The sequence below is a fragment of the Arctopsyche grandis genome, chromosome 11, assembly GCF_051622035.1.
Source record: "Arctopsyche grandis isolate Sample6627 chromosome 11, ASM5162203v2, whole genome shotgun sequence".
Taxonomy (NCBI): domain Eukaryota; kingdom Metazoa; phylum Arthropoda; class Insecta; order Trichoptera; family Hydropsychidae; genus Arctopsyche; species Arctopsyche grandis.
The window spans coordinates 26,000,783-26,015,456 of NC_135365.1; the positions used below are offsets into that span (position 1 = coordinate 26,000,783).

Here is a 14,674-nt window from a genome sequence, read left to right on the forward strand (position 1 = left end):
CAACTTGTGCTATTCCGTAGCAAAACCAGTGATCTCATATATTTCACAACAATACACAAGTCTTACGATGACATCATCATCGCTCCTGTACAAACATGCAGAACTAATCCCGCCTGGAATTATCTTCGTTACTCGAGGGCAACGTCCCCTTTGACTATTCCAGAAGAAAGAGTTCATCACTCGATCGTAAAACGAACGAAATCCAGACGTGATGTCATCATGCAACTACGATACTCGACCTGAAGACAAAGGAAGACCTCGACCGCGTTAGAATCTTCCAGAACATGATCTCACCAGCCTAACTACGCTTTTTTTTTTTTTTACATATATACCAGGAAGGCCTTACAGGTAAATCCCAATGCGCCTTCCTGGCCAATTACAAATACAAATGCAGCATTTTTATTATAAGTCGTTGAATTGCGAGACACTGAAAAAAACTCGCAAATTAACGAGACATCTATGAATTGTACATAAATTTTTATTGTACATCAATCAAATTTCAAATAGTGGTGACATAGTAGATAGGAAGGATTTTTAGCCAATTTTTTTCCCGGGAACCGTTTCAACAATGAAATCAGAGAAAATTGGCAAACTCTGATAGGAAATGATCAACCTGGAGTCACAAATCCAGGTCTGACCAACAGCATACTCTGAAAAATTCATTTTCATTCAGGGATAGAACCCGGCACCTTCTTGACGGTAAGCAGAAGCTCTGCACAATTAACGAGTATAAACCAGCGCATCTTCCCCAGATGCCAGTGAGCTTCAGGAACTCGACCTGGCTCGTTACGGCGAAGCACCTACCTACTTCACTGTACATACAAATATACCTGTATTAATCGAGTAATAAAGATCCATTTTAAAACTCACCTGAGTTTCCATAGGCCGGGAAACTGTCCAATCCTATCACCCGCCCTATAATATGATAATATAATTGTAATTTTACCCGAGTTACCATCATTCTAAAATATTTAAAAAATAAAGAATAGACTGGTAAAAGATCATCCTCGACATTACTTTTAACTTTACCAAATAAATAATCAAATTTTCTGTTTCAAAAATTATATTAAGAAAATATATCTAGAAAATCTTTCGTTTCATGATTTAATTATTTTAAAAATGCACTTACGCATTTTTAAAATAAATTTGGAATGCTATTATATAATACATATGTATGATAATATGGTTCGGTGATTACTAGTCAAATGTGAACCGGTCACAGGACAACCGGTCGCTCTAGATCGGTTACACGTGATCACCCATCACACTAAAACTGGTCACGAGAAAACTGGTCACACCTGAAAATTGGTCACGAAAAAACTGGTCACACCTAAAAATTGAAAATTGGCCGAATTTTTGGGTGTGACCAGTTTTCTCGTGACCAATTTTTGGGTGTGACCAGTTTTCTCGTGACCAGTTTTAGTGTGACGGGTGATCACGTGTGACCGATCTAGAGCGACCGGTTGTCCTGTGACTGGTTCACATATGACTAGTAGTTCGTTTGCCGATAATATAAAGGGTTCGATGATTACTGGTCACAAAATCACTAAAATCTCTATAACGGAACATCTGGCAGCCGAAAAGTCCATCATACTAACGAGAACTTGAGTGCCAAATATTGCGTGTTCGCGATTTTAATGGCAAAAATTGTCTTTGTGACCACTGCAATGTGACTAATAATCCAATTACCAATAAAAAGTGTGATATGGTGTTCACAAGGTTATGTGACGTTTTACATGTCTGATACAATATATTACATGCCAGCTATATTTGTTATCATAGCGGCGAGTCACGTCAGTCGGCTTACAATTGTGGCATAGATTGCTAGTTTATCGTATGTATACGGTTTCTTATTTTTTTTTCAAATAAGTATGCATATACGGGACTTATTTCCCCTGTATAAATATGAACATATATTCTTTATATATGCACATATGTATATGCCGTATATACATATGTATATACTGTATACACATATGTACATAAATAAGTATAATAGTCGAATTTTTCTATTAAAAACGGTTTTTTTATAGCATTTAAAAGCTTACATTATATTTTTTTCTGGTAAAATTCATAATAAAAATAAATAATTATCGATATGTTTGATCACATCGAATTTGTTCATAATATGTTTGCAAGTTATAGTCGGAATTGCATAAATTAAATAGATATCTTTGTTGCAAATGGCCTGAAAATTTTACATACGCTGCATTTTATATTTAAAATATGCTGACTATTCTACAGATTTTATACAAATATATGTATATACACATATATTAGTGGCGTGTGGAAATTTTTTATCGCATAGCTTCACGTTTTTCTTCTATAAATAGTGTTAAGGCGCAGACACACATACTAGTACACGGCAAGTGCTTTAGATAGTTTCGCACATGTATAAAAAACTGCCAGCACGCCTGATCTATGTTGTGGCAACATAGGCTATAATTCAACCCCCTGGAGTGTTTTCGGTAATATTTTATCTTTATACTGAGAGGTTTGACAGTGAATGATAACGATAATTCTCATATTTTAAGAAATGTCGAAGAAACTTAATAATAAAATCGTACTAATTAGCAGTGACATGAAGATACGCTCATCACAGCTTGAGTTTACCTAAGCATACCGTGCCGAACGATTAAGTGTGTCTGCGCCTTTCCTGGAGCTCCTAGAGCTTGAATGGCCGTATTTAAATAAACCCTTTCCTTTCACAATTAGGGATTGTCCCGGAATTGGAATCACTGTCCCGTATCCCGGATGAATGCTAAATTGTCCCGGAAATTTTGAGGAAACTATTACATTTATTTTGATTGAAATTGACATCGTGTACATAAATCCGTTGAACGTACATACAGTCCCGGGACAGAATATTACGCCACCCCATTGAACCGCGTTCGCGCCCATTTGTAACGGTAATAAATAATTCACAATAAGATCTTTTGGGCTAGTTTTTTTTTAAGCTCATCCTTATTTACTACTCTATTCACCAACAAAAAATATTACAACATTATCCATCAAAATGTCTTCAAAAATAAAAGTGAAATGAGTTTGCTCCCGTATTACGTAAAGCATATACGAGCGTTTCTGCGAAGATTTTTTATTATTTCGTTAAGAACACCGTGATTTTTTCTTTTGCTGCAGCTTTACTATATTTTTAGGGTAAGTTGGTGATTAATTTGTAAAAATATTACTTTCATATATGTTTTAAATTGCTTGTGAGTCTTAAATAGATTTTTTTTTAGATTAGTCGAAAAGCAATTACTTTTAATAAAGGCGGAATTGCAAATAAGACCTCTTTTACTCTTATGTATATATTTTTTGTATTCGAATAAAGGAACCAAATTTAGCGAGGCGTGAAAGCCAGCTAAATTTTGATGACTGAACATGATGACAATTTTTTTTCTAAAGTAATATTTTCCGCATGTAAAAACTATAAAATATGTTCCGAACGAATACAAAAAATATATAAAAATTGAGTTTTGAGCTATTTGTCCCGGAATTGTCTCAGAAAAAGTTGGCAACCCTATTCACAATAAGGTACTCCCAAAGGAAGTAGTCAAGGGTTGTTAAATCCATTGAACCAATAGCGTCGAGTCAAATCAATCGATCACTAATGTATTCATGATTTTTATCGCACGTCCTGAAAGTTTTCAATCGTTATAATGTATACCTAAACATATATATGATATGAATGTACATATATATGTCAGTATATCGATTGTAAACATTCGAAACAATTTAATAGGTATGTATATGTATTTTAGAGTGGTTTCAATCGATATATGTGTATATACATATATGAAAAATTACATACAACAAGCTCAGTACTGATTCATTTGTAAGCCGCAACTATGTCGGTAGAACAAGAGCGGGTCGTCGAAAGGGATGTTGGAGAAGATGTGATTTACAGATGGGATAATATTATAAAATCTTCCGGAGACAAACGGGAGTATAGGTAAGATTTAGTCGGCTCATCGTAGTGTAATGTACTAATTTATAATTATTTTATAAATTTCGTATTGTATGCAGAGGCATACAATTGAAGAATCGTCTGAAAGTGTTACTCGTCAGCGATCCGACTACGGACAAATCTGCAGCTGCTTTAAATGTTAACGTTGGTGTGTATATTTAATATATTCTAATAAATATATTTAGCATATTGTTTTACATATAGACATGTGATTAATTTACAATATGTGATTTTTGAAGGTCATCTTAGTGATCCGGACAGCGTACCGGGTTTGGCACACTTTTGTGAACACATGCTATTTTTAGGAACTAAAAAATATCCTGAGGTGATTATATCTGACTTTTTTTTCAATATCTCAATAGATGTGATATGTTATTGATAATTTATTGTCGTAGGAAAATATGTATATGAAATTTTTATCAGACAACGGTGGTAATGCAAATGCATGGACGTCTAGTGATGCTACCACATATTTTTTCGGCGTCCTTCCAGAACACTTTGCAGCGGCTTTAGACTTGTAATCTAATTTTTAATAGTATCAAATCAAAATGAAGATATACCTTACAGTAATAATAATATTTTTATTTCAGATTTGCCCAATTTTTCATTTCGCCATTGTTCACAGTCAGCGCTACCGATCGAGAATTGCAAGCTGTGAATGCCGAACATGAAAGTTATTTATGGGATGATTTTTGGCGCTTTGATCAATTGCACAAATCTACAATCGATCCTAATCATCCTTTTCATAAATTCGGAGTAGGCATGTGGATTTTCTATATAATCAAATTGCTAAATAGTGAATATAAGCAACACATCTAATTCACTATTACAATAGGAAATAGAGATACATTGGAAACAACACCGAAGGAAATGGATATCGACGTACGTCAAGAGCTTCTCAAGTTTCATTCAAAATGGTATTCTGCAAATCTTATGAATTCAGTTATCTTCGGAAAAGGTTAGTTTGGTAATAAATGCATTTATTCGTGTACATACATATTTACATATGCTTCAACTGGGCTTATATTTTAGAGTCATTGGACGATCTTGAGGAGATGGTGATTGAGAAGTTTTCTGAAATAGAGGACAACGATACTGAGATACCATCTTGGCCCCAACATCCTTACAGTGAAGACTATCAAGGATTACAAATAAATACCGTCCCTGTAAAGGATGTGAGATATTTGTTCATAGATTTTCCTATTCCTGATACTAGAATACACTACAAAAGTGATGTGAGCATGTATTATATAGTCAAATTGGCACATTGGAATTATAATATTTTTTTAAGTTAAAATAATTTTATGTTAAATATATTATTTCAGCCGACGCATTATATCAGTCATTTAATTGGCCATGAAGGCCCCGGCAGTTTATTGTCTCTGTTGAAAGCTAAAGGTTGGTGTAATAGCTTATCTAGCTATTCGTATTGTGGCGGCAGAGGATTTGCTATTTATAAAATTTACGTTGATTTAACAGAAAATGGTATCAATCATATTGATGATATTGTCGAGCTGGTATTCCAAGTAAGGATTCCATTATTTATAACTTTGAATTCATTAGTTGACTTTGGTGTACAATGAGTTTGGTTATTTTGCAGTATATAAATTTGTTAAACAAAGAAGGTATTCAAAAGTGGATCTTTGAAGAGATAGCAAATATTCATTTGACAAAATTCAAGTTTCAAGATAAAAAAGAACCTAAAGATTTTGTTACTCGACATGTATACTATATTCAGGTTGCCTTTTTATTAGTAAAATTTTATTTCCAAGTAGTCATTATTTTTAATATATTGCATATGATTTTGTGAAGGATTACCCAATGGAGGAAATTATGAGTGCTCGTTTTCACTTAACGGAATGGAAGCCGGAACTCATTCAAGAGTTTTTGTCAATGTTGACACCAGAGCGAATTCGTATAACGGTTGTTGGTAAAATATTTGAATCAATTTGTGACCAAAGTGAACAATGGTATGGTACCAAATATCACCTGGAGAAGATATCAAAAGAAAAACTCGATGTGTGTAAAATTATACTGTTACGTTAGTCTTTGTCAAATTTGAAATATTTTAATGTGTCATTTTTTAGCGGTGGAATAAATGCGGATTGAACGAAGGCTTGCATTTGCCAGCAGTTAATGCGTTCTTGCCAGATAATTTAGATGTAATTGAACCAGATCCCGAATCAAAGGAATATCCAACGATCGTTTACGACACTCCATTGATGAGAGTTTGGTACAAACAGGATGATGAATACTTTTTGCCAAAAATGAATACGTTCTTTGAATTTGTCAGGTGAATTATCAATTATATTTTGTACCAAGGAAGATAATTTTGTATTATATATCATTAACTTTAAAATAATTTTAATCCAATTGTGAATTTGGACCCAGTGCAACAGAACTTGAATGTGATATTTTTTCTGTATGTTTTTATGTTTTTAGTCCGATTTCAAATTCCGATCCATTAAATTACAGTTTGAATTCATTATTCATATCGTTACTTGAAGATTCTCTAAATGAGCATACGCATGCAGCTGGACTGGCGGGTATTAACTATTATATCTACGATAATGAAAATGGATTTTCGGTTTGTGTTGTTATATAACGCATTACGCATTATTTTTGAATTACTCTTTTGGTAAATAGACTCTTTTTCCAGATTCAAACATACGGATACAATTCTAAGCAGCATGTTCTCCTTAATTGTATTATGGATAAACTCACGTCTTTTCGTGCAAATCCTGAAAGGTTCGCCATCCTAAAGGAAAATTATATAAGAGAATTAAATAATTTCGAAGCCAAGCAACCCCGACACCATAGTTTTTTTTATTTAGATATGATGCTCTCGGAAGTTTCTTGGAGTAAAAAAGAATGTTTGAACATTGAATACGGTAATTTTTCATGCGTTGATTTTATATATTATATGTACATATTTAACCAGTAAAGGTTTCGACCGTTTCTCGGCCTATGGAAACCCAGTTGAGTTTGAAAGAGGATCGTTTATTTTTTTTCAATTGTTACAATGGTTATTGTATGTACGAAGAGGTTGAGCTTCGGAGAAGTGAGCTGGTTGAACTCCAGAGGTTCACTCTGGCGTTTGGAGCTGATGCGTCACTTTATATACGTTTTGGGTTGGAGCGTGCCGCGTGTAAATGCTTTGTCTTTGTTTCCAGGACACACACCTTTGTTTCCAGGTGTGTTAGAGACACGTGTTGACCTATTTTCGAGGCGCGTGCTCTGTACACGTGTGGTTTATAGCTATGGGGTCAGCGCCAGGCGTAAACGCTTGCCACGTGTTTATGACTTTTCAGAGATGTGTCGCGGTTGCCTGATGACTAGAGGACGGATAGCCAAGGTGCCGCTTATGGTTCAATTATTGTAAATGCTTTGTAAAAAAGGTTCGGCAAACCTTTAACAATGCATTTACAACATTTGAACAATAAACGGCACCTTTGCTATCCGGGCTCTACTGATGACATCAATGTTGGGTTTTGTTCGTTTTACGATCGAGCGATGAACTCTTTCTTCTGGAATGGTCGAAGGGGTCGTTGCCCTTGAGTTATGCATGTTTTGTACAGGATCGATGATAAGATCACTGGTTTTGATTCGTAATAGCACAAATTGTGCTAGATTCCTACAAGCATATAATGCATTGAACAGAATGGTCACTGGTTTCTGCTGGCCAGACCTTGGATTTGTGACTCCAAGACGATCGGTTCCCGTCTGAGTTTGCCAATTTTTGTGATTTTCATTGAAATAGTTCCAACAAATTGGCAACCTTACACATTTTCTCGCAAAATCACGAGTTTTCAGCAATTTTGAATATCGCTGAATTGTATAAAATACTGCAAATTTACAAATTTGACCATAAATGTCTATGTAGATGTTAATTGATATATATTTACTGAATTTCGCTGAATTGTTTAAAATGCTGCAAATTTACAAATTTGACTGTAGATATTAATTTATATACATGTATACATATTTATGTACTTTATATAATACTAATAATATTTGTATCAAATGTACAATGCTTCTGGCCATGAAGGCGCATTGGCGCTACCTATTAAGGGCGGGCCGCACCGCTCAACTCGTGAACAACTTTGTTGACGAGTTTTGTTGCTGGAAAGTCTGTGCGAGCGGCCTTCCTTTCAACTCGGGGACGACCTGAAAAGGCCGCACGTGCTAGTAGTTTTTTGACTATAGAGTTTTTCACTATAGAGACCAAATACAATACAGACGTACAATGCCGCAATACGTACAATACGCATTTAACGCATCTATTGTAATTTATTAGGATTTTCAACATCGCTATTATTTCAATTGTTAATTTTACACGACACAGCCACACACCCTGTCCATTTAAAATAATAAACATATATGTATTAGAGCTATTGTCTATTGTTAAATACACAAGGATACTATTATTTATATTATACAGATAATTTGTAAACTCACTATAGAGAGCAAAAGCGACCAAGATTCCGCTAATTTTCAAGATGGACGTAGAAGAAGTTGGACTCATTCTTTATTATCGTCGTAAGCAAGTCGAAAAGTCTTACTTACCGTTCAGTATTATCTATTGTAATTTATTAAGGTGTTTAACATCTCTATTATTTCATATATTAATTTTACACGACACGGGCACATCATTTTCATTTAAAATAATATATATTCAATACTATTTCAATATGATACAATGAGTAAAGACGATACAGTACAGGACCTGTTTAGAAATCATTGTTCAGAAGATTTATTGCAGCAGCTGTTTAAATCTTCTTACAACTCTATGCAAGTGTTGCACGTGTCGAAAGTCCTCCAAAACCGCTGTCTATTATTAAATACACAAGGACACTGTTATTTACATTATCCACATAATTTGTAGACCACATTTTTTTTTAATTTTCTCTAACTAATTGTATTTCGTCTCTTCTTCCTCGATCTCCGGCAATTTCCATTGTTATATTGTTGTTATTTCAAATTAATGTTTATTGTACTCGATAGATTTAACAAACTTATTACGTGCCATAAATGATATCTGAATCAAATTTCAGTTCAATTACCTCATATATTGTGCAATTAATTGAGATATTATGTCATAGATTGTTATTTATTTATTTATATATATTTTAGCTATCAAGCTAATTTAGATTGTTATTTATTTATTTATATATATTTTAGCTATCAAGCTAATGTTCATTCATACAATAGAGGCATGTCATAGATTGCTCACAGTATGGTGTTGAACCCATTTAATTATACAATTCTCGTTGGTACAACGTTCGTCTATATACATAGTTCGACTACATATTTGCATGAATCGGCGTGCGTTTATGTGTTTTTTTTTGTATGGAGTCACGCATCTTGTTGATGGGTCCGGCATGGGTCCTATCCAAAACTATACATTTTTAAGGGTCGTTCAGGTCATAAAATCCATGCTACCAGACCCAACGGCTTCAATTGATATCAACCGTCGTCGGACTTTATTACCCGAGAGACCGACATATTGCAGGGTGCGGCCCGATGAAATGTGACCCCATACAATGGGTATGGGATCGGTCATTTTGCAACTTCAGAACGACACATTGTACAGTGCTGCGTTTTCAAAAACCATGGGAAACAATTACTTTCCTTGGACGTATCAAGCTGAAAATTTATATTTATATTCTTTATGTACTAACTCAGAGTTGATAAGATTTTGGTCAAAATTAGTAACCTGGAAGTAGTATTTTTTTTTAAAAAACAATATTTCATTATTTTATTTTGACCTTTTAAATTATTTTAATCTTCTTGATATTTATTGTGTATAATACTGATAGGGATTTTAAGTGATAAAAAAAAATTGAATAAAATCTGACAACCGAAAGTAGAACTTTTGTCTTGTGCAAGTTTCCATACATTTGCGCTCAATTTGTAACGAAAATGCTGTCATAGCTATTAGTATTTCATAATGCTGCCGGTATGTGTGAATGTGTCTGTGCGGTTCAATATCGAATTTTGTTTTGTGACCTTCTTATATTCCTCAAATACATAGAAAAAGTCATGGGTTGGTCACATACAAATTTTTACTTTATCTATGTTTTAATGGTAGTGGACGTGCAATGGATATACGCGGGTCTGAAGATATTAATAAAATATTGATTAAATCAGCATTGTTATATTTTCGAGACATTTTTCTTGTGTTATGCTCTCTGAATCTTCGGATTTCTTTGTGCCTGGCGGCTTCTTGTACATATTCACTCAATTGTTCAATGGGAAGCAATAAAGATCACTGATGCACCATGTATTATTATTTTATGCACGCGTCGCGTCAACCAAGTTTTTCGCGAGTTGAGCGGTGCGGTCTGGCCCTTTGGCCTTCCTTACATAGATAAATAAAAGATAAAATAAATAAATATATAATATGTACAATGGTTTAGTTTCAAAATTGAAACTCAGATTTGATGATAATTTCTAACAATTTCTTAAATAATTTTAATATTAATTTCAGCTCTAACTATAGATAATTTGCATGACTTCATCAATAATTTACTACGGAAGATTCACGTCGAATGTTTGGTTCACGGAAATGCCTCAAAGAAAAAAACTATAGAAATAGCATCAATTGTTGAACAAAAGTATGCAATTCCATATATTTCGCATTATGTGTTTTGATGCAAATCTGTATGATTTATAAGATGTCTTCTTTTATTCCTTTTAGGCTGTCGAAAAATTTAATACCCTTGCTGCCTCAACACTTGACGCTGATGAGGGAAATTCGGTTGGAAGAAGGCAGTCATTACAGGTTGGAAGTCAACCATACCGTTTATCGTTGCTCGTGTACTTTACTTTACTTCCAATGCGGTTTGCAAACGACAATTGATAATGTGTTACTTGACTTACTACTACACGTTCTATTCGAGCCCAGTTTTAATGTATTGAGGACTAAAGTAAGTGTGAATATATATATATATATATATATATATATATATATATATATATATATATATATATATATATATATATATATATATATATATATATATATATATATATATATTTTTAAATAAAACTTGATTGTATTTTATTATATGCTTTGTTTACAGGAACAACTTGGATATGCTGTATTCAGTGGGATTCGTCGTAGCAACGGTGTTCAAGGTATACGGATTTTAGTGCAGTCAGATAAGCATCCGAACTATGTTGAATCTCGAATAGAAGCTTTTCTTCAGTATATGGATGTGTGTAGCAGATTTTTTCCCGACTACACTAATTTGTGTAAATATTTCATCAGTACTGCAATCATAATATTGTTTTTACAGGATTATATCAACAAGTTGAGTGATCAAGAATACAAGAATCATCGTGATTCTTTGATAGCGGAGAAACTTGAACGTCCCAAAAAGATGCTGGATCGTTCTTACATTTTTATATCAGAGATTTTATCTCAGCAATACCATTTTGATAGAGTGAATGTTGATGTAAAAGTATTGCAAGAAGTTACCAAAAAGCAATTGTATGACTTTTATAAGGTATGTTAATATGGGTTTGGTGCAAACGATCAACAAGCACCAGACAGACTGAACCACAGATTAACTGGATGGCTGCTTTAAACGCAATTGTCGACTTCACGAATGATAGATTGCACATCAGATGACGAGTAACCTTTCGATGTGCACAGATGCAATTATTAAAATGGTAATTATTAAAATTGAGTTGGATCTTTCTGGCGAGTTTAATAAGGCAAAATTCGGAACTAAAGTATCTGAAGCACAGAACGTATACAGGGTAGGTATGTCGGTACTTCGGGTAGATTTCGCTTAGTGTAAGTGCGAGCAGTGCGCACGCATAAGGTACACGTGTCGTTAATCTGTGTTTCAGTCTGTCTGGCGCTTGTCGATCGTTTGCACCGCATCGGTTAATATACATGTGTACATATATACACATAAGTATCTCAATTTTATTGTAAACTATGGCTTTGTTTTTATTCTATATAGAATATTCTATCAATATCGTCACCCAACCGACAAAAATTAGGTGTCCATATAATATCTTCGGCTGAGGGTGGTGCTGGTCATCCAGACACGATTATAGATACTGCCGAGTCGGAAAATCCTAACTCCGAACTTCTCCCCGTCCCGGAAGATCCTTTGAAGGTTTGCTGTCGCTTATTTACTTCATGTATATATTTCTATTAAATTGAATTCTGAGTTGGCTTTTTTTTAGATGGTTAAAATCGACGATGTCGTCACATTTAAATCAAACAGACCATTGTTCCAGCTAATTTCGCCTTACACAAACATCCCACGGAAAGGAGTGCACATTTTAGACAGTGTTGATCTGTGAGTTTGAGTGTCGGTGTGATTTGATTTGCACTTGAGTTTGAACATTGAAGCAAGTTGTCTTATTGATTTTGAATATTAATTTTATGTAATATGGGATTTTTTATTATTATATGAATGTATAATATTGTATTTATGTATTAAGGGATTAATCGGATTAATACAAAGAAATATATGTAATATGCCGTGTTTTATTTTAATTTATTTCTCATTGTTATGCGGGCTCGTCACTCGCCCGGGAAAATCGCGCCGCGACTCAATGAGTGTGGTGACATATTTTTACTACTTTTTACTAACCCCTTAGCGCCAGTGGCGTAGCTAGAAATTTTGGGCCCTGATGCAAAAATTTCTCCCCACTTCCTGGCCAGTTTGTTCGCTCCTGATTTTATTTCTTCGTATGAATTTCGTAATTTACTAACATTTTCATATATACGATTCAACACCAAAGTGGTTTCGTCTAAACTTTAAAGTAAGATTTCGTTTCTGAAATGTTTTCGCAGTCGAGCGGCTCCACGCCTGATTTGTTATTGACACGCCTACTTAGCTTATACGCAAGTATATAACAGTGGCGTACGGTGAAATTGTTTCAAATCGAGCGTGGGCCGTGATGGTTTGCATCATTCTGCGAAATGCTGGCTACTCCACTGGACTTCACACAGAATGACGGGGAACGTCGCAAACCGGTATTCGACAGCTTGGTGACGAAGTAATCACGTTTTCACCGTGTGTGTAATGGTGCTTACGGACTAAGCCAACGACGATTTTGGGCCAACTTTTTAACCAGCAGTAGCGTACAAAATATCGAAATAAAAATTAAATTTTAAAATTGAAATTAAATATCAAAATCAAGCTAAAGAGCGAGATTGAGCTAAAATTAGATCATCGTTGATGTTTTGAATTACAACAATGTTTTTAATTACGACGATAGCGCATTTAAAACCAGAGAAATATTATAATTTCTCTGCGTACGAGCGAAAAAAAATATTGTTAAAGTCGTCACGAGATGTTACTGTATTTCCACTTGGATGATCGATAAAAAAAAAAACAATTCATAAAAAAACGCGGTGTCGGATGTCGGTGATTTGTCAAAGGGTTTTTTTTCTTTCGTCGAAATAAAATTAATAATCACACATTATCCGATAAATTTTACCTCTGAAATGATTTAATTACTTGATTTATTTCGACGAGAGAAACAATTGAAGAATAAAAAAATCCGTTTGATGTGACCGACAACACCCCGGGTTAGCAAAAATCGTTGGATCACCCATACTAATACGTGATATATTCTCAGTAACTGCGCATTACGGGGAAGTAAAAATAATAATTCTTTGATTTTTTTTCGATCTTAGTGCGTATCTTCGTAAGTCAAAACAACTTCGACAAACAAAAGTCGAGGATTACCTGTATGTGATTGTTGATGATCTAATTTTAGGTCAATCTCGAAAATTTATTTAAATTGTGCATGTTCTGTTTTAACTTTCAATATTTAATTTTAATTTTAATATAATGATTATAATTTTATTTTGATACTTGAATTTAATTTTAATATAATAATAATAGTTTTAATTTTGATATTTAATTTCAATTTTTAAATTTAATTTTTATTTCGATATTTTGTACGCTACTTGTTTTTAAAGTTGGCCTGTGGGCCGTTCGTTGGCTTGGTGCGTACGCACCATGAGTCAAAATGTGAGTGTGTGCGTTTCGCTTCATCGTCGTGACGCGTCCCTTCGTCGGGAAAAAAAATACGGGGAACGCCACAACGCGCGAAATCAACGCGCGAAACGCACACACTCACATTTCGACTCACACACACGGTGTTCGGGGCCGCACACGATGCGAGTGAAGAGTCCGCTTTAGACAACTAAAATATTGGTGAAATTAACTGTTATAATATATTTCGAAAATAATTCTGGTTTATTGCTGTTAACTACTGCTTTCAAACTTTGCAATTTGAATTTATTGCTACATAATATGTACCTTCTTATAATGGAATTTTTTGTTCGCTGAAAGCAAGTTATTATTTTTATTGATTCGAGGCTACCAACCTTGGAGAAAATATTTATTTATTTTAAACAGACCATTGTGGCATAACAGGAATTCCTAAAGCGCCACAATGGTCAAAAAATATAACACAAAAAAGAAAAAAAACAAAATAACAATTAAACATAAACATAAATACATCCATACATACATAAAAAATAGCATTTAATAATAACAGATAAAGTAAAAATATCAAATAAAATATAGCATAAGGAATGCCTTGCACCTACAGCCAGTTTCAATAAATATGTAAGAAACAACTACAAATACAAAACATCCCTGTAAGGCCCAAATGGAAGAGAGTTAATCAAAATTTCACTCATAAATCACAATCAATCATGAA

General features: G+C 34.1%; 1 protein-coding gene across 1 annotated transcript; it reads left to right on the forward strand.

The window, feature by feature from the left end:
* Positions 1 to 1,742: 1,742 nt before the first annotated feature.
* On the forward strand, positions 1,743 to 12,467 carry LOC143919468 (insulin-degrading enzyme-like). The gene is made up of 20 exons (XM_077441802.1): positions 1,743 to 1,834; positions 3,762 to 3,952; positions 4,027 to 4,115; positions 4,207 to 4,292; positions 4,363 to 4,484; positions 4,558 to 4,727; positions 4,803 to 4,925; positions 5,000 to 5,202; positions 5,293 to 5,493; positions 5,568 to 5,705; positions 5,780 to 5,986; positions 6,055 to 6,260; positions 6,410 to 6,554; positions 6,627 to 6,858; positions 10,458 to 10,584; positions 10,668 to 10,896; positions 11,053 to 11,187; positions 11,269 to 11,478; positions 11,944 to 12,102; positions 12,173 to 12,467. The coding sequence occupies exons 2-20, from the start codon at positions 3,849 to 3,851 to the stop codon at positions 12,290 to 12,292; spliced, it is 3,006 nt and encodes a 1,001-aa protein (XP_077297928.1). The 5' UTR covers positions 1,743 to 1,834; positions 3,762 to 3,848; the 3' UTR covers positions 12,293 to 12,467.
* The last annotated feature ends 2,207 nt before the right edge of the window (positions 12,468 to 14,674 follow it).